Genomic DNA, 20,745 nt, shown 5'->3' with positions numbered 1-20,745 from the left:
CCACACCACAACGCTCCTTCACTTCCTCATTTGTCAGTCTGTCTCTCCATGTAACTGCACAGGAGGGGTGGACACACACACACACACACACACGAATTTCTCTCTCTCTCTCTCTCTCTCTCTCTCTCTCTCTCTCTCTCTCTCTCTCTCTCTCTCTCTCTCTCTCACACACACACACACACACACACACACACAGTACCAATACATCAAAAGCAAGCAATTAAACTTTGTAATTAGACAGAACTGCATGGGGTGCGTTGGAGGAGGAAGAGGCAGGATTGGGGGTACTACTGGAATAGGCGTGTGTGTGTGTGTGTGTGTGTGTGTGTGTGTGTGTGTGTGTGTGTGTGTGTGTGTGTGTGTGTGTGTGTGTGTGTGTGTGTGTGTGTGTGCGTGTGTGTGTGTGTGTGTGTGTGTGTGTGTGTGTGTGCGCGCGCGCGTGCTTCAAAATAAGTCCATCAGCAATCATTAACCATTCTTCCAGCTCTGATTCTTCTGCATGTGTGTGTGTGTGTGTGTGTGTGTGTGTGTGTGTGTGTGTGTGTGTGTATTAAAGCGTGTGTAGGCGTTCAAGTAAGTCCTTCAGCAATCACCAGTGTCATTTTTTCAGGGCTCAATCTCCTGTCATTCACCTAAAGACAAGCCCTGTGAATTCTGGCCATTAAAACAAAGGACCCTAAATCAGTCTTATGGGCCATTTGTTTTTTTTTTCTCATCTTGCTGCTCTCTGGCGGTGGTAGAGAGACGCCTTCATGTGGTGGCACCGATATGGCCGGGTGGTGGACCTGCCTAATGATACAAACGTCCCTCAGTCCCCTCCCTATCCCCCGAAAGGACAATGGTGAGCTGTGGAAAATGGAATAACTATGGCATACAGTCCACTGGGTTCGCGTTTAGATGATTCTGGGGTAACTTCTACTACTACTACTACTACTACTACCACTACTACTACTACCACCTCTACTACTACTGCTACTACGTTCAGGTTATTTTCAGCCTGACGCGAACACACAAATGTTAAAACGTCAATCCATTACACCCAGTGGCGTCAGTTATTGGTTTATGCATTCTTCCCTAACTCAACATATTTTTCAGCCCTCCCAGTATCACACACACACACACACACACACACACACACACACACACACACACACACACATATTCAATCCCCACTCATTGATGTTCTCCACTCCCACACTCACCCTCTCGCTCCCCACTCACACACTTATTCACACGCCCCACTCACACGGGGGTTAAGGGGTTCATGGAGAGTTTATCTAACCCTTCCAGTTCAAAAGCCTCTCTTAAAATGACTAAAATCGTCTTATTAATAGTAAGAATTAAATGAGAAAAAAGTAACCGGACTGATGCGATGAAATGATGCGACCGTGAATAGATTAACCCCAGCAGTAATGAACGTAATGTTAGTGAGGGAAGCCTTCACGCAGCGGCTCTGATGTATTCGGTTGTAAAGACGCTCTAACTCCCTCCTTAACCTCAGATAGGGGACTAGTGAACTGCAGAGAATATAAGGTCACGTCATCCTGCAGGCCACTGGGTTCAAGTGCTGATGAACGTGGGACCACGAGAACACGCAGCAGCCACGGACGTCAACTATAATTTTAATTCAAAGGGAAACGGATATATACAAGCCGTGCCGAGTGAAACATCATTCCTCCTCGCGCGTGTGTGTAGGGAGGGAGAGGCTTGAATGATAAGTTCTTTTTCAGATTCGATTATCGCTTGTTGCTATCTGACACTACAAATGTGGTAAACATTCATATCACCCGAGACTCTCCAAGGCCATTTTGCCCATTTCTACAGCATATCAAAGCAGGGAATAGCCTACATCAACCGCATGCTTACAGTATTAATCTAAGCTATTTTTAAGACCTAATTCTAGTTCATTAATTTGAAGTCGGTGCAGATTATCGTGCTTTTGTAGCTAATTTCCGTAGCTCAGTGGCAGAATAAGACAAGACTGTTGTTCTGTATTCTTTTCCGTAGCGCTTCTTCGTGACGCGCACATGTCCTAGTATTAATCTATTGTTACATCTCGGCATTCAACACGGATGGCAATTTTACGCTTAGTTAAAGTGAACAGAGTAAAGGAGACTGTATGTGATTCAGGTGGAGGTGGAGGGGGGACGGGAGGGGGAGACCGAGTTTGAGGTGGCGGGATGGAGTGGAGAGGTATATAAGTGAAGGTGGTGTGAGTTGGAGGGGGGGCAACCTCACCACAGAGGACAAGCGACAAGGAGGCGATTTGTCTGCGACCGCCCTCTCCGAATGTCTGGTTATAGACAGAAACTTATTAACATCCTAGTCTTGTAAAGGAGAGTTTGCACCTATTAAAAGTACAGTAGGCCAGAGAAATAAATCTATAATCTATATGAACCTCACATTTCCAGTTTTCATTTGCTTTAAGACAGACCTGTTACAAACCACGCATGATTCCCTTATGTTGACAGTCCTCTCGTCCATTCGTGTGACGTTTCCCTAAGCCATTAAGCCGGAGGTGTCTTTTCCATTTCATCCTGGCTATCTCCTGACGATTATGTTTAGCTCCGGATAGGATTTTTGCAGCAAGGGAGTCAGACAGAGCTTTAATAAGTCTGCAATACGAGAGGCCTTTCCTAAGTTGAATAAAATCGTCTGGGAGCAGCAAGAATATATGTAAAAAAAGGACGTTACCTTGATGCGAGGGGTTAAGCTATATAAAATCATTTCGTGCCAGGGGAAAAAAGGAAGGGAAGAGAAATTCTATCCATTCATTATCCAGTCCTTTTTTTGGCTCAGCAGGAGCGTAGGGGCCCGAGGCTAGATTACTCATTCCTGATAAATTCCAGCCACATGTTAGATGTATATAATTACCCCTTCCCCCAGAAAAAAGACTAACGCACTGAAACGGCTTACTGATTCACGTCGAATGGTTTTATAATCCTGCTGCCTCAGGACGATCAGGGTAGACTTAGAAAAGACGTAAATTATACTATTTTTACCTTTACTTGGCCTAAGAACTCCATCTCTATATCTGTAGTAAGCTGTAGCATCAGATTAACACGAGTACGATGCTAGTCACGAAGATGTGCTGTTGAGAGGATGTAGAGCCGTAGCAACGTTGCAATGTACTCTTCTGCAACTGAGCCACGTGAAATGAGCAACAGAGAAAATTAGCAAATGAACAACAAAGAAAATCAGGACCAAGAAGTTAAGGCGAAAGATATACTGTGATAAATCCAATCCCTCCTCTCCAAAAGGACTTTCCAAAACTGAATAAAATCGTCTGAAAAAGTAAGATTATACAAGAAAAATACATCATTCTACTGAAGGAATTGAAATAGTGTCGACATACCGAAGTGGGAAGCGAGGAATGAACTTGGAACAGAGACACGAGGTAGTAAAACACAGAATCAGAGGCAATTCCTTTTAACGACCAATCAATTCCGGAGATTAATCGTGAGAGAGAGAGGAGAGAGAGAGAGAGAGAGATCATGCTTGAGAATATTTCGACACCGTATGATTTTTTTTTTTCCTTCTTCTGTTTACCTTCTGTAAAAAATAGCCCCACCCTTCTTCTTTCCTGGTATAAGTGGACGCGGGGTATATAAGTGTAAATCCAGAGTGTTCCAGAACTTTATGTATTAAGTTTAGATTATTCCAGGCCTAGTTTTCAGGAATAATGGCTCTATCAACATATACCATTAAGGAGCTTCAATTACTGATGACATTAAGGGTAAAAAATCTCTCTCTCTCTCTCTCTCTCTCTCTCTCTCTCTCTCTCTCTCTCTCTCTCTCATTTCACTTACAGCCCCTGCCTCACAACCAATCTCCACCGTCCATTTCTTTTCCACACTCCGGCTTGGCCTAACCCTCCATTCTCTTCCCCTCCTCATATGCAAGCCAAATGATGCTGTTTCTTCCCCCTGATAGGCAGTGTTACGTTTATTTTTTATTCTGGTGAAGGGCGCAATATTTCTCTGCTTAAAGAACCACCAGTTGAAGGGCTGTTCTCTGGCCCGGTTTCCAAGTGGCACAGGACACTTCGTAGCACTACATCCTTAGCCATTTATTCAGGACTCAGGTAGGTATTAGCATTAAAACGGTATAAAGTGAATACAAGATAATGTTGGGTGGGATATGCTAATTCGCTACAAAACGGGTGATAGCACCTGAAATATTTAGGACCACAAGGCATTCAGGCCCTCACAAGCATCAGCAACTACTGATACGCACAGTGTAGCATTGCCAGTATTTGGAAACATGGAACAATTATCACTATACTTAAACCAGACACAGACCCAACACTCCCTTCTTCGTACAGACTCATACAAACAGCACTGCTCAGCACACCATTCAGAATAAATGTATGCCTTATTCTCAACAAAGTCACTCTCCACAGCCCCATTCCTCCTGCACAACACGGATTCAGTACAGTACACTCTACAAACACCTTACAGTCCACTCACACAACAAGCATCGGACGGCACTAACTCCGCAACACCCCTGAAAAGCACACTTCTCACACTATTAGACATTAATAAAGCATTGGATGCCATCCCCTGACGTAAACTAATCACCAAGATATATAACACAAATATGGAGAACAACACCATACGTTGCCATGCTAATTATCTGTCTGGTAGACAAGCACATGTTACGGTCCGGGGCAAGTCATCACGATTACGAAATTTCCCTAACGGAGCTCCACAGGACTCCGTTCCCTCACCAGCTCTCTTCAGCCTATACATGCATGATATTCCCACACCCACATTCCAGCCGCCCATGAATATTAACTCCTACGCAGATTGCATCACCAAAACAACCACACACCACTCTGCAGACACAGCCTGCACACAGCAACAGGTCCACCTCAGCACACTGCAGACTTGGGTCATGGACAATACGTTGATCATCACCCAAGTCATATCAACCACCACACTCATCACTAACAGTAAATATGAGCCCAGTGCACACAATACACACGGGCACATAAAACAATCACCACACAAACATTATCAAACCTCTACAACCATATCCCACCCCCTACACAATCCAACACTAACAATGTTGGAAATACAACTCGATCAGACAACCGTATTACAAGCCCCTCCCCCCTCCTGACATCCACCCATCGGGGGTGTCCTTAAATAATCGAATTCATCAAGCTAGGCTTCGAGCATGACATCACCCAGCCCTCCACAGTTCCTGGCTTTGATTTGGGTTAGGCTGACTCACAGATGTCACGTTCCCCGCTGCAGAACACGCCCACACAACATTACGCACATAATGAAGCACTGGACAGTACACGACACTTTAAGACGCAGACATACCAATGGTGTAGGGAACCTATGGGACAACCCTAAAGGGTCAGTTGCTTACCTGCTGTCGACGGATCTACTCGATGAGACGGACTAGGGTTGAGCACCACCACCAACAACAACAATACCGCCAAAGCAACTTGAAACACATATCTAAGAGTCGGGTTCTATTCACTTATGGGAAACTCTCCAGCACCTCTTCCTTAGCGATTTATTTGCGAATATGTCTGGTAAATAATCTCTTTCACGTTATCTTTGCAATCACTGTCAAATTTGATAACATACAGTTGTAGTAGCTGCACCCCCAGACTTATCTCAGTTTGAACATAGTGGGCTGCAGGCTGAAGCTGACCTCTCTTGAAAACAACTACCCCCCCCTTTTTTTGAGGGGGGGGGATAAGGAGGACTTTGGGGGACGTTTATATAACCGGGCATCTCCACAGCTCTGTTATATCAATACCACCACATGAAGGCGTCTCTAGCTCCTATAACATACAGTAGAAGAATAAGTTGTGATATAAGAAACACAGCGCTAAGGAAGAGGTGTTAGACAACCACCAATGTAAATTAGAAGTCTAAGAACCACATTCTAGACGTCTGAAGAGGCTTTGTTGTACCTCCTCCGTACCGATTTATTTTGCATATTTTAACACTCCAGTGTATGCTATAAATATCCACTGAATATCGACGTTATTTTCTATTAATATCATACCTAACCTTGTCTTCTGTTATTTATATCCTTTTAATAAGTACGTAGTTTTGGATCAATAACACGAATAGCATACTAAATACAATAATAACTTAGTAAGCAAGAAGTGGCGGGAGTCTCCTTAGCCTAGGTGCCTCATTCACCAAGGTATAAAGCGTTGGCTGCTGCTGCCTGGCAGGAATCAGTAACCTCCCGACGACGGAGGAGGATGGACGTTCGTGCTCTGAAGGACTCTTGGGACCGTATTTATAAAACATCCTAACTGAATCTCAAATATACAAGTCTTCATAACAGTCAACTACTGTCACAAATCGATTTCTTTTTCACCTTTTTTCACTCTAATGATCATTCCAATTTTGGTGTGGTGTTTGGTAATTATACACGCGAAAACAAGCGTACTTATAAGCAAGCTAAAACGCAAACTTGGGCGAGAATATGGAGACGGCCCATACACACGCTGATGGGATTTTGTTCCTTGAGTTACTTTAAGCGAGAACTGAAAGACTGGATTTCATTCCTTCAGTTCTCGTTCAGTGTCCTGCCTTCGGTCCTGGCTGGGAGGAGTCATGCTCGCTCAAGGTGTGTCTCTTAACATGCGGTCAGAATGAAGTTAATAACAAAGAGGTGATCGAAAAACTCAAAACAGATCAGAAACACTCACTTGACAAATATTAGAAAAAAAAAAAAAATAAGTCTGAGCTGAAACACAGAGCTGCCCTGACCATGAAAGGGTTAGGTGATCGAAAAACGGAGAAAACAATCAGTAACAAGAAAACTAGTAAAAGAGTCAGAACAAAAAATAGCTACAAGGAAGTGATCAAAAAACGTGGAATATGTCCGAGTAAAAACATTGAAGCGTAAATGCGGAAAAAATGACCATAGTGTTATTGGTTTAAAAATAACATGTTCGATGCAGTAAAGACATTAAAATATAAACAAATGATCGGCTTTATTTCTGAGTTTAATGATGATAGATAGTTGTGAATCAATTTAATTTTCAGAGGATTTTAAATCATTTGGTGTACTAAGTGGTATTCAAAAATTATAATTGTAAGGGATGCGGGTGACGGTCAGAGTGAGGGTGGGTGACAGTGAGGGTGAGGGTGGGCGAGAGGGTGTGGGTGAGGGTGGGCGTAAGAGTGGGTGTTAGTGAGTGTGAGTCAGGGTGAGGGAGAGGGTGGATGCTGGTGAAGCAGGGTGAGAGTAAGGGTGTATGAGAGAGAGGGTGGTTGTTGGTGAGTGTGGGAGGAGGTAAGGATGAGGATGGGATAGGATGAGGAAGGGTGGGGGAAGGTGAAGATGAGATAGGGTGAAGGCGGGAGAGGGGAAAGGGGAGGGAATGTGGGGGAGGATGAAAGTAAGAGTGAGGATGGGGAGAGGGGAATGGGGAGGGGATGATAGGAAGAAGATACGAGAGGGTGAGGGAGTGTGAAGGTGGGTGAGGGTGAGGAGATCAAGGGTGAGGAGATCAGGGGTGAAGGAGGTTGAAGAATAGGGCGACGGAACGTGAGGAAAGGTGAGGACAAAGGAGAGAGAGGGTGAGGATGAACGAGGGTGAGAGAGTGAGACAGAGTGAACAGGGGTGAGAGGAGGGGATGCGGGTGAGTGAGAGTGAGAAAGGGTATTGCATGTAAATCAATTCCTCCCATCCAATATATCAATAGGATACAGTGTTAGGATGATAATAAACATAATTAAGCTTTTCCAATTTTTCAGCTAATTATTCTATGTGGGATATTCAGTCTTTCGTTACTGAAGGAGAGTTATAAGTATAAGTGATTTCTTCTCTTGCCTCATCGTTTATACACTGAAGGAGAGTTATATGTTTTGGTGATTTCTTCCCTTGCTTCATCGTTATTATAATCTCGGGTCATTTTAAACTATTAAGAGAATTTGAGTGTGATTTTTCCAGAAAGATGCACCTCTGAACACTACCGGTAAAGCATGAGGTAAGTATGTGCAGAGAAAAACTCGTACCTCGAATCACAAAACCCACACAACTTCCCATAATACGATGTGCCAAAACCAGAGACACAAATGACGCTTGGAATGAAATGGGTCGTCAGAAAATACAACAGAGAACAATGAATTATCAAAACAATACATTCGACACAAAAACCTCAAGGCAAACCATTGTTATAGTTCTTTCACCTTACCCTGGCCCAGATTTTCGTCCTTTTGTAGTGCGTGCAGTTCTGAGATAGGAAAAGACAGTGCTACAGCTCTACATCCTTACACAGCACACCTTCGAGACTGGCATCATATTCTAGTGTTAATTCTAGGTGAAGAGAGGACAATTTTAAGCCAAGTTAGAGTAAAAAGAGTTTAGCGAGAACGATGTATAAGAATGTGAAGAAAATGTAACTGTGCAAGAAAAACAGTGTTAATACCCTCATCAATATAGTGCTTTTGCCTTAAGTCGGCCCTCAGTCCTCTCCATAGCACTTCTTCGTGACTATGCTCTAGAGTCTATTGTTACAACTCAGAGTTCAAGATGGAGAGATGGCAATTTTAGGCCAAGTTAGAGTAAAAAAAAAGTATAGCGTGGAGTGTTGAAACTGATCCCTCTGACAACGCAAAATGAACCCCCACCGTCAGCTCAACAACTTAGCGCTGATCGCAGTGTGTCTGGCGCGGGAGACCTTGTGTGTGGGTAGGTATCACGTTTTAAAGGCTTATTATTATTAAAGGTGGAATAATAAGCATCTTAATACCTCTTCCTTGGCGAATTATTATGAGTTACACCCTGGTATTCCTTATGATAGCTATTTAATTTTAGTCCTGACAGTTTGCCTCAGTAACGTCTATCTATCTATCTACTGCTAGACGCTTTAATCCCGTAAGTGGTGGCCACAAACAAATCGCCTCCATGTCGCCCTGTCCCCTGCCATTTCACTGCCCTGCTCCCAGCTCACATCCGCCTCTCTCATATATCTCTCCACTCCATCCCTCCATCTCATCCTTGGCTTCCCCCTCCCTCTTCCCCCCTTCCTCACTCATATACACTCTCCTCGTCAGTCTTTCACTCTCCATCCTCTCCACATGGTAACGTACAAGATGATGGAGATGTAAAATGCAAAATAAATCACTGAGGAGAAGTTGTTGAGGAATCTTCTAAAATCACATAAAAAAGACCTGTTTTTAAGGTGGATTAATAAGATTCGTTGCATCCTTTCTTCTGCGATTTATTTTGTTCATTGCACCTTTTTATCCTCTTCTACGTTGCTCAGAAGAATTATAATGGTACAAAACTTACACCGCTAACGTGAAAAAGGATATGAAGGTGGAAAGCGGAAAATAAATCGGTTAGAAGAAAACGCTACGATGCCTCCAAAGAGACATGATATAGGCCCCTGTGCAATGGTTTATTTAAGTTTGCGAGGGTAAAGCGTTGTTATTTTATCTTTATGTCTTTTCTATCTTCGAAAAATACTTGATCTGAACCTTCACCACTCCCATACTGGTGCTGCAGAATGGGGCCTTCACGTGGTGGCAACGATATAACTGGGCGGTGGAGCTACCAGGTTATATAAATGTCCCTCAACTCCCGCCCTATCCCCCGAAAGGAGGATGGTGGACTGAGGAAAGAGAGCAGCTTCAGCCTGCAGAGTACAGAGTTCTCGTCCAGCCTGGGGCCACAATAACAGCAGTTTCCTCATTCCCAACACAGTTTCTTTTTTTCTATGCTTTTTTTTTTTATGTCCGACTCTGGGCATAGGCTTCACAACCCGTTCCCTGAGGCCCAGCTGTCCCTCTACGTATTACACTCTACACCCCCACATGCCACCACTTCGACGCTAACATCAAGTGCCTATGGTGAATACAGGCTAGGGCCGTCTCATACAGGATCTAATTAAACTGTCACAGAAGCAGCATATACCTTTGTGTGTGTGTGTGTGTGTGTGTGTGTGTGTGTGTGTGTGTGTGTGTGTGTGTGTGTGTGTGTGTCTGTGTGTGTGTGTGTGTGTGTGTGTGTGTGTGTGTGTGTGTGTGTGTGTGTGTGTGTCTGTGTCTGTGTGTGTGTGTGTGTGTGTGTGTGTGTGTGTGTGGTCGATGTTACAGGCAGGTCCTTAATACCAGGTGACCAAGACAAGGGCGATGCGAAAACCACCCAGCAGTTTGCCGTACATGGGATTCAAACTCGGGTTCTCTCAGTGGTGGGCTAGATGTGCTAACCAATACCTGGGGAGGGGGAAAGCAGTATTTTAAAGGAATTGCTGTGTGTTCTTTCATTTCGTACCACATAAGCAAGCAGGCACCTATGTATGTAAATATATATAAACAAACAAAAGCACACACACACACACATCCTAGCATACACGTTAACACACGCACACACACACACACACACACACACACACACACACACACACACACAAACGCTGACACTGAATTACACACAGTTACACAAACATACACACACTCACACAAACTTCCACACTTTTGAATACACAATATATCCATGCATATACAGTAACTACAGTAAGAAACCCCTCCTCCTCTCCCCGTCTCTCTCTCTCTCTCTCTCTCTCTCTCTCTCTCTCTCTCTCTCTCTCTCTCTCTCTCTCTCTCTCTCTCTCTCAGGCAAACAAATTTCCAGGCAGCCACAAATACAAAGCACATTCAGTTCCCTCATAAAATAAATCCTAGGGACCCGTAATGCAAACGCGGCACCTGTTATTGAAAGCGTAAAATACATTGCTGGTCGGGGAAGCTGCAAGGTGGAGGGAGGCTCAGAAATTCAGGTTTGGTTAGGTTGAGATTAGGACAGGACACAGGATGTAGATGTTGCTGAAAATGTATAATAAATTTAGCTTGCAGAAGATGAAAATGGGTAAGGAAAAATAATTTAGGCCGGGTCAATTCACGTTAGATCAGGTCAGGCTAGGTTAGGTTAGGAGAGGACGAGGAAGGTTGATGCTACTGAAAGTGTTAAATAATTTGCTATCCGGGGAAGCTGCAAGGCCGGAAAGACTTCAAAATTTGAGTTAGGTTGGGATGGAACGAAGAGAGTAGGTGTTATTGAAAGCATTCAGTGCATTCGCTCTTGGAAGGAGCTATAGAAGGGGCAGCCTCCAAAATTTAGGTTAGGTTAGGTTAGGTCATTACGAGAGGACAAAGAAAGTTGATTTTACTGAAAGCGTAAAATACATTCGCTATCCGGGAAAGCTGCGAGGGAGAAGGCTGACAAATTGTGATTAGGATCAGGTTGGGTTAGGGTAGAGTAGGGTAGGTTAGGTCAGGTCGTCAGGTTAGATTGGGTTAGGCTAGGATGAGTTCGGTTATGTTTAATTAAATTAGACTGCGTAGAGTTTGAGTAGATTCAGTTACATTATGCTAGGTCATGGCTAAGTTAGGATCGGTTAGATTAGTTTAGGTTAAATTAGGTTAGAGTATATTAGGTTAGGGTAAGTTAGATTAGATTAGTTTATATAGGTTAGTTTAGCTTAATTAAACTAAGGTAGGCTAGGTAAGGTAAGGATAACTGAGTCTGGGATAGGCAAGGTAAGGATAACTGAGTCTGGGATAGGCAAGGTAAGGATAACTGAGTCTGGGATAGGATGAACGAGGGAAGTGTTATTGAAAGAGCAGAATATATACGGGTACGTTATCCAGTGAAGCTACAGGGGCAAGGCTCTGAAATCTGTGGGAAATATAGTGAGAAGTTGTGTTTACGTTATTGTTCAGCCTGTATGTTATTGTTCTTTACGACTCTCCTTTTTTTCCCTTGTTTTTTCCTTTCTTCCCTTTCTTCGTTTTTAACATTTGCCTGAGTTTCTTTTTCTCCTCTCCTTTTTCTCCTTTTGTTCTCTCTCTCTCTCTCTCTCTCTCTCTCTCTCTCTCTCTCTCTCTCTCTCTCTCTCTCTCTCTCTCTCTCTCTCTCTCTCTCTCTCTCTCTCAAGAACGGGAGTGCTATTAGAAAAAGGACAAGGAGCACACCTCCCACGCTCTACGCCTGGTCCAAGAGTAGAATAACGCATTTCCCTGTGAGCTTGACTGTCGATCGCATTATATCATCCTTGCCTGACCGTCAACCCTTCCACCAAGTTTGATCTAAGTAGGATCGAAACTGATTGAGCTGACCTGTCCCTGTGGCTCTTGATCTTTGACATAATGTGTTAAAAATTGACTCTCTTCATCTTTGCGTGACCCTCAACTCTTTCACCACGATTCGTACAAATTGAATAAACAGTCAGAATTACAGGGTTAAACTTCTGACCTTTCCCAGTGCCCTTGACCTCTGACTGTTCTCAGAATCAATACCTTCATCCTTGCCTTACCCTCAACCCCTCCACCTACACTGATCTACTGTAGATGGGTTCAAAAAACGTTTAAGCTCACTTAGCCATGAGACCTACTGTTCGCAGATAAGATAGAGTAACCCCTTGGCTGACCCTTAACCCTCCCAAGTTTGATTAAAATCAAATTAGAACTTTATTTGGTTCACACACACACACACACACAAGAAAAATATTACACCCGCTAGCCTATCGCGCGCACGGTGTAACAATTCTATGGATTTAGCGAACAGATTGCACGGGGACTACACTTGGCCTGTAACAGATCTGGGAAGGATTATGGGTACTCCTAAAGTTAGAGAGAAAGAGAGAGAGAGAGAGAGAGAGAGAGAGAGAGAGAGAGAGAGAGAGAGAGAGAGAGAGAGAGAGAGAGAAATATATATATAAAAAAAGAAAAAAAAAGTAAAACAGAGTGCCGCCCCATCTGTGCCTGCCTCAGCTTTAACTCAGTAAAGTCTCGCCTGAAAGGATTTCCGCTACTCGTAACTCAATCACATGGCTTAAACATACATGAATTTTGAAGGTGTTTTTTTTTCTCGTGTGTGTGTGTGTGTGTGTGTGTGTGTGTGTGTGTGTGTGTGTGTGTGTGTGTGTGTGTGTGTGTGTGTGTGTGTGTGTGTGTGTGTGTGTTTCGTCATCCTTGCATCAGAACCTTAATCGTCTTTCTTCAGTTTCTCGTCTCCAACCTTCTGCTTGTTTTATCTCTCTCTCTCTCTCTCTCTCTCTCTCTCTCTCTCTCTCTCTCTCTCTCTCTCTCTCTCTCTCTCTCATATTCAAGAATTTTTTTCTCTTTCAGGCGAGGATGTGGGACTTGGATGGAACTGGGAAATGTGGTGGACTTACGATGGCATATCAGGTGAGTCTCTCTCTCTCTCTCTCTCTCTCTCTCTCTCTCTCTCTCTCTCTCTCTCTCTCTCTCTCTCTCTCTCTCTCTCTCTCTCTCTCTCTCTCTCTCTCTCTCTCTCTCACCCTGCACATTTTCAGCCATAGCGTGCAAACTAAATCTATTTATTTAACTGCATATTTTTTACGTTCTTACCGACCTCAAAACAACCACGTAATGCCAGAGCGTCAGACTTAAACGTTTAAACACTTCCTCTACTGCTTTTACTTACCGGAGTCTCATATCCCAGGGTGTTTTTTCAATAGATTAAAAAAAAAAAAAAAAGGTAGTTTGTGTGTTTCAGGAAGCCTAGTGTTTGAACTAAGAAATCTGATCGTGACATCGTCGCCATATGAGTATAGTTCGAGTGATATCCGGTATGAGGTTTGGTGTCGTCTCTTTATTCATTTATTGTTTGTTTATTATTATTATTATTATTATTATTATTATTATTATTATTATCATTATTATTATTATTTATTGCTCCTATTTTATATATTTATTTATTTATTTTATCCTACAACCCCTGCCCACTTAGTCTGGCCAGTATTAGCGTGGGAAGTATTTAAATGAAGGTTGTCTCCTAAGATAACACTAAAAAGGGGAGTAAACAAGGACCGCTCTCATATACCCGGCGACATGGGACGCAAATTAAAACCGCAAGCCCTCGCTTCTTATATTTGTCGTTTTCCTTTCTCTTGGCAAAAGGTAAACACAAACAATAATTCCATGGGTCTGGCTACCGCATCATAATGGCGGATGATAACACAAGGCGGGAGTTTAATGACTTAATTTACCTCGTGCCTCCTACCAGGCGCACGCTATGGCTGAAAATGTGCAGGGTGAGAGAGACAGAGAGAGAGAGAGAGAGGGAAAGAGAGAGAGAAACTCGTATAATATTTAAAAAGGCAGACAGATAAATAAACAGAGATAAGGGTAGATGAACAGATAGACAGCTAAAGTGAGAGACGGAAAGAGAACTCTTGTTAATCTAAATAGATAGATAGATAAATAGATAGGCAGATAGACAGATGGACAGATAGACAGGTAGATGGAGACAGAGTTAGGTAGGCAAATAGATAAAGAAAGAGGAATTATGTGTGCATATTTTTCTGCTATCAATAATCTCACCTGCCTCACTCAGCCTCTAAATTACTGTCACTCTCTCAACTCTTTACCAGCCTCACTCACTTCACAATCTCTCTCTCACTTCACAGCCTACCTCACACACCTCTCTCACCTCTCTCTCTCACCTCTCAGTCATCATCAACATCAATCCACTCACTCTCTCACCTCTTTACCAGCCTCACTTCACAATCTACCTCTCACTTCACAGCCTGCCTTACACACACCTATCCCTCCCACCTCTCTCTGCATCAATCGATCCTTCATCGTGTGCCCTAATTTTTCAGGTCCGGAGTTTTGGGGTGTCATCAATCCAGCCTGGGTGATGTGCTCTGAGGGTCGCAGGCAGTCTCCCATCAACCTGGACCCACGCACTCTGCTCCACGACCCTAACCTCACCCCACTCTCCCTCGACAAAAATAAGGTCTCTCTCTCTCTCTCTCTCTCTCTCTCTCTCTCTCTCTCTCTCTCTCTCTCTCTCTCTCTCTCTCTCTCTCTCTCTCTTTGTTTCTCCTTTAGTTTCTGTTTTTCTCTGATTAGCTTCTGTTTTTGTGATTAGCTTCTGTTTTTTTCTGCTTCTGCTTTAACTTCTGTTTTTCTCTGCTTCTACATTAGCCTCTGTTTTTCTGTCTCTGGGGGTTTCGTAACATCTGAACCTTATCGATTTATTTTGCGCATTATACATCAGTATCCTCTTATCTGCTACTGATGCAAACTAACTCGATATTTAAACAATATAGCACAGAAGTGCATGTTAAGCTGTACTAAGCAAAATAAATCGCTGGGGAAGAGGTGTTAGAGGCCTTTGCCAGTCAGAAATACGGCCCACAGAGTGCATCAGAGAGAGTGGACATTATATATAGCCACCTTTATCACCGGGACAGCTTCTTATATGCAACCTTACACACACTATGAGCCTGTGGTAAGGATGAAACTTATAGATAGGTGTTTACATATTTCCACCTCACAGGGCACCGTATCTTCTGCATATCGTATCTATGTAACCGAGCCACCTTTTGTTTGCGCTTTTATACACACAAAATGTATGTTGTAAAGCTGTAGATTTCAAAGTTTTCAATCTCCTCACACCCCTGTTGTTACCGAGGTACTTGCTGCTGTATCACACAACACACATGGACTTCCTCCCATACCATACCATACACATATTCTTGCTTCAGTATCACAGTAAACACTAATCTTTGCTTCATTATCACACCAAACACATGCCCTTCATTCTATATCATACCAGACACTTGCCCTTCCTTCCACCTCACACCAAGCACTTCTCTCTCTCTCTCTTCAATCCTCTCCTAGGTCCAAGGGGTCCTGTTTAACACCGGCCACAGTCTGGAGTGGAGGGTGAAGGCAGGGCCCCCAGTTAACCTCTCCGGGGGCCCTCTCTCCTACACCTACACCATCAGCCACCTCAGACTTCACTTCGGCGAGAGGGACCTGCAGGGCTCGGAGCATACGGTGGCTAACAACGCCTTCCCTGCTGAGGTTGGTGTGGGGTTGTGTTGCCTTCCCTGCTGAGGTTGGTGTGGGGTTGTGTTGCTAAGGAGTTGATTGTGCAATTTTGTGTCTGGGTTTTCAAGGTCATTGCTCACGGTCTCGTTATCTATCGTAATAAAATGTAATGATATTTATGTCCATTGTTGTACACGTGGAGCTGATAAGACCTCCAGTTATCAGGGCACAAGATAGACAAAGTTGTTTTACTCTCGTTTGACCTAGAATTGCCATCTCTCCATCATCATGACTGGTAACAATAAGCTAACACTGGAGTATGTCGCCCATCACGAAGAAGTGCTATGAGAAAGATGAAGAGCCACAGCATAGTCTGTTTATGCCATTAAGCTACGCGAAATATAGCACAACAAGACGAAAATTTGGCCCAAATTAAGGTGAAAGAACTCTATCACGGTCACTTTATTTTGGTACCGTGACGTTGGTAGCGTGGGATGTAGAGGGTGACTGGGTGTATTGAAGGAGAAAGCAGTGAAGAAATGTAAGAAATAGGTAGGTAGGGAATTCCTCTCTCCCTCCCTCCCTCCCTCTCTCTCTCTCTCTCTCTCTCTCTCTCTCTCTCTCTCTCTCTCTCTCTCTCTCTCTCTCTCTCTCTCTCTCTCTCTCTCAAGCTATCGGCTAGTCTGTATACCTATTTATCCATTTATTTAACAATCTGCCTATCCACCGTCTATCTATCTATTATTTTTTCTCTATCTATCTATCTATCTATCTATATTACAATTAATTTAACTGTTAGTCTATCTATCAATTTATTTAACTGTCTATCTACCAACTTCCCCATTGTCTATCTAACATTATTTAAAGATTGCCAAGATATTCAAGATAGTTTTAATCACAATAACTTCAGATATCTCCACACCTAACATTTACCCCTGTTCCCCTCCTCAGTTACAGATCTACGGGTTCAATTCTCACCTCTACCGTAATTTCACACAAGCCTCCAGTCAGGTGTATGGGGTGGTGGCCGTGGCGGTAATGGTGCAGGTGAGAAAGGTGTGTGTGGGTGTGTTTGTTGAGGGGTGCGTGTGTGTATGAGGGGGGGTGGATGGGGGGGTGTTTTTTGAGGGGTGCGTGTGTGTGAGGGGGGTGGATGGGTGTGTGGGTGTGTTTGTTGGTGTGTGTGGTGGGGGGATGGGTTTGTGTGTGTGTATGTGTGCGTCTGTGTGTGTGTGTGTGTGTGTGTGTGCACTTTATACTATGCAATCTGTAATACATAGATAGGAGTATTTTGTAGTATAAATTATGTAGAATGCTTTATATGTACTTTGAGATATGCTCAGTGTAGTTTACTTTCTTACTTATATTCTCAATATTCCCCTGAAAACCAAAGAAGAATTTACACGTCAACTATTCTCTTCATTAGTACATTGTGTCTCTCGCAGCTGGGTGATCGCACGTCCCCCACCCTGGCCACGATGCTTCAAGGCCTTCCCAGCGTTAAGTATGGCGGTGAGTAGCTGTGGGTATTTTTTAGTATTTTTGAGTACTGTATTTCGAAGCATTTATTTTTTTCTTTATGGTATATTTTAAAGAAATTCTTAGTATTGGTATTCTTAGTATTTGTAAGTATTAGAATCCATTTGGTGTTATCTTTTTTTTCTCATTTTTGGGTTATCGTTTGGGAGTTTTCTGAGCATTATTAGCTTCGCGAGCATTTGTATTTTGGGTGATTTACCAGTATCTGATTAGAGCTTTGGGTTATGCTTCAGAACTTCTATTTCATAAGTTCTTGTTATCTCTACACTCATACACACACTCACACCCACACCCCACCCAACCCCCAAAAGCACGCACGCCACACACACACACACACACCAGTCTCAACTCTCCTCCACAGGTTTCTCTGCTTCCTCTCACGAACAAAGGATAAGCGAATTACCCTCCACCCTTCACCACCTTACCTAACTGTAACTCTACTGTAACTACAACTCTACCTCTAACTTTAACTACAACCCTACTTCTAACTCTAACTACAACTCTACATCTAACCCTAACCACAACTCTACATCTAACTCTAACCACAACTCTACCTCTAACTCTAACTCTAACTACAATTCAAACTCTAACTTTAACTACAACTGTACATTTAACTCTAACTCTCTACCACAGGCTCCTCCGCATCTTCACATGAACTAAGGATAAGCGACCTCCTGCCCTCCACCCCACACTACCTCACCTACGACGGATCCCTCACCGTCCCAGGCTGCCACGAGACTGTCACCTGGATCCTGCCTAACAAACCCCTCTACATCGCCTTCACGCAGGTCAGATTCGAGACAGTGAACCGTATAAGTAACTATAATTAACCTCTTCCTATTTATCTATCTATTGCCAGACGCCTATATCCCGTACAGGGTGGCCACAAACATATTCGCCCCCATGTCGCCCTGTCCTCCGCCATTTCACTGCCCTGCTCCCAGCTCACACTCCCCTCCCTCATATACTTCTCCACTCCATCCCTCCATCTCATCCTTGGGCGCCACCTCCCTCTTCCGATTACCTTATTTTTTTTATCATATTCTTGCTGCTGAGACGATTATACTCAAACCTCTTATAATGCTGAAACCTTAATCGCAAAGGGAGTGCATGACCCTACAGTAATTATATGGTCATTTATGGAACTCCTTTGGTCATTACGTATAGTTAGCCTGCATCCCATATAACATCCCAGTCAGCAAACACACAGGAAGGCCAAATATGTTCCATCATAGATACTTCAAAAAAATCATCGGCAAAATTTTGGGGGTCTGCATCCTATTTGTCGATTTCAAGTTAGGCACAATACCCAATGTTTCATCATTACAGTTTTTTGTACTAAATTATCCAAAGTTGAATAAAATCGTGTCATAACAAGAATAAAATTATGATGCATTTTTTTTTTTTATCATATCCCTGCTACTCCTTGGCTATTACACTTTACTTACGAGATACTACTTGAATCGAAGGGGTTTGATGAAGGATGTGTATAAACCCTTCAGTTCGAAAAATCACCCCTAGACAGCATAAAACCGTCTGATAACACCAAGAATAGAATATAAAGTACAGAGGCAACATATGAACCACATGCTATGGTATTAGTGGAAGTGCTTGTATATGTCAGTAGGTTTTGTGAAGTCAGCAATGTCCGTTCTAGTTACTTTAAAATAATCAAGCTGCTGTCTGTCTCGCTCATGGATCAAATTAGCATCATTCTGGACACACAGCCAAATTTCCAACACCAGTCGTATCGTTCTTACTAGCCATGTGGATCTATTAATCTTCTGGTGTTTAGAATATTAGGTTAGGTAAGGATAGAGTAGGCTAGGTTAACACCCTCTCGACATTTTCTCCACAGATGCGAAGTTTAAGGCGGCTAAAACAGGGTCGCTCAGACTTCCACCGCAACGCCCCCGTGGCCAACAACTTCAGGCCGCTGCAATCCGCACACCACCGCACCGTCCGCACCAACATACACTTCCCGCCACAGGATAAGGTTGGAAATGTACCCGCACCTTCATTTACAAACTTCCATCTATCTATCTACCTATCTATCTGTCACTCTACATTTATCTATCAATCTATCTACACCCGGACGCCTTAATTTCGGAATGAGTTGGCCCCAGACAAATCATCTCCATGTCACCCTGTCCTACACAATCAAACTGCTCTCTACCCTACTCATTACCCTCGCTTATACACCTCTCCACCACAACCGTATATATATCCTCCTCGGTAGTTACGATAAAGAACTGATCATATTTCATTTTTAATCCTAGTCGGTAATAATATACTCGCATGTACCAACCACAGCTAAAAGTTTAACTCATCTCTTGCTATTTCAGGGGAAGAAGTGTTCTCTGTCGGAGCCAAGTTTTCGCTACAGAGGTAAGTTGGACTTTGAATATTAGAGTTGCCCCTAAAAATACTTTGCTTACATTCTTATCATCATCATCGTCTTCATCGTCCTCTTCCTTTTCCACTTCTTCCTCCTCCTTGTCCTCATCATCATCATCACCCTCCTCCTCCTCCTCATCATCATCATCATCATCATCATCACCATCCTCCTCCTCCTTCTCCTTCTCCTCCTCCTCAACATCATCATCGTCCTCTTCCTCCTCCTCCTCCTCCTCCTCCTCCTCCTTCTCCTCCAGTGTGTGTGTGTGTGTGTGTGTGTGTGTGTAAGAGAGAGAGAGAGAGAGAGAGAGAGGATACATTTCTGATTGATTTTTCTTTCAGCCAACAGCCCTATTAACTCCTGACCTAAGACGACACCTCAGCTGGTATGACACCCGCCTCTGCTTGAAGTGACACCTCTTGGAGTGACACCACATGGAGTGCCACCACTGGAATGACACTGCTGGAATGACACCACTGGCATGACACCACTGGCATGACACCACTGGAATGACACCACCTGGAATGACACCACCTGGAATGACACCACCTGGAATGACACCACTGGAATGACACCACCTGGAATGACACCACCTTAACCCCTCCACCACAAGTACATCAATTTTTACTCCCGCTATCTCCAGACGATTTTATTCATCTGAGGGTTGAGTCCCGCGCTGGAGGAGTTAAGTACGGCTTAAATCGACCCCTTCCCTGAGGCTCGTATTCCCTGTCTCTAAGCTATTTATTTTACTTATCACACCATACTGTTTCTAAGCTATTTATTTTGCTTATCACACCTTACTGTTTCTAAGCTACTTATTTTGCTTATCACACCTTACTGTTTCTAAGCTATTTATTTTGCTTATCACACCTTGCTTATTGCGTTATACAAATCCTTCCAGTATCGCCACATTCTGCAAGAAATAACGTACAAAAGGATACCAGCAATATCCAAAAATAAATCGCTTAGGAAGAGGTGTTAGGGGGCTTCCTTAACCGACG

At 43.4% G+C, this 20,745-nt stretch overlaps 1 protein-coding gene across 1 annotated transcript; it reads left to right on the top strand.

Moving 5' to 3' along the window:
• The first annotated feature begins 7,087 nt into the window (after positions 1-7,087).
• LOC145396171 (carbonic anhydrase-related protein 10-like) lies at positions 7,088-19,754 on the top strand. Its single transcript, XM_080269613.1, has 9 exons — positions 7,088-7,179; positions 13,070-13,185; positions 14,625-14,761; positions 15,652-15,837; positions 16,756-16,851; positions 17,250-17,316; positions 17,977-18,131; positions 19,202-19,339; positions 19,689-19,754. The coding sequence occupies exons 1-9, from the start codon at positions 7,088-7,090 to the stop codon at positions 19,752-19,754; spliced, it is 1,053 nt and encodes a 350-aa protein (XP_080125739.1).
• The last annotated feature ends 991 nt before the right edge of the window (positions 19,755-20,745 follow it).

The sequence above is a fragment of the Coenobita brevimanus genome, chromosome 35 (assembly GCF_032717465.1).
Source record: "Coenobita brevimanus isolate Jiangsu-jjx chromosome 35, ASM3271746v2, whole genome shotgun sequence".
NCBI lineage: Eukaryota > Metazoa > Arthropoda > Malacostraca > Decapoda > Coenobitidae > Coenobita > Coenobita brevimanus.
The sequence above is the reverse complement of the archived record's forward strand: the minus strand, read 5'-3'. Positions and strand labels throughout refer to the sequence as shown.

Coding starts and splice junctions, on each gene's coding strand:
- LOC145396171 (XM_080269613.1), top strand. CDS start 7,088: ATGCGGGTGACGGTCAGAGTGAGGGTGGGTGACAGTGAGGGTGAGGGT. Junction 13,186..14,624: donor GACTTACGATGGCATATCAG/GTGAGTCTCTCT, acceptor CTAATTTTTCAG/GTCCGGAGTTTTGGGGTGTC. Junction 17,317..17,976: donor TCCCAGCGTTAAGTATGGCG/GTGAGTAGCTGT, acceptor TCTCTACCACAG/GCTCCTCCGCATCTTCACAT.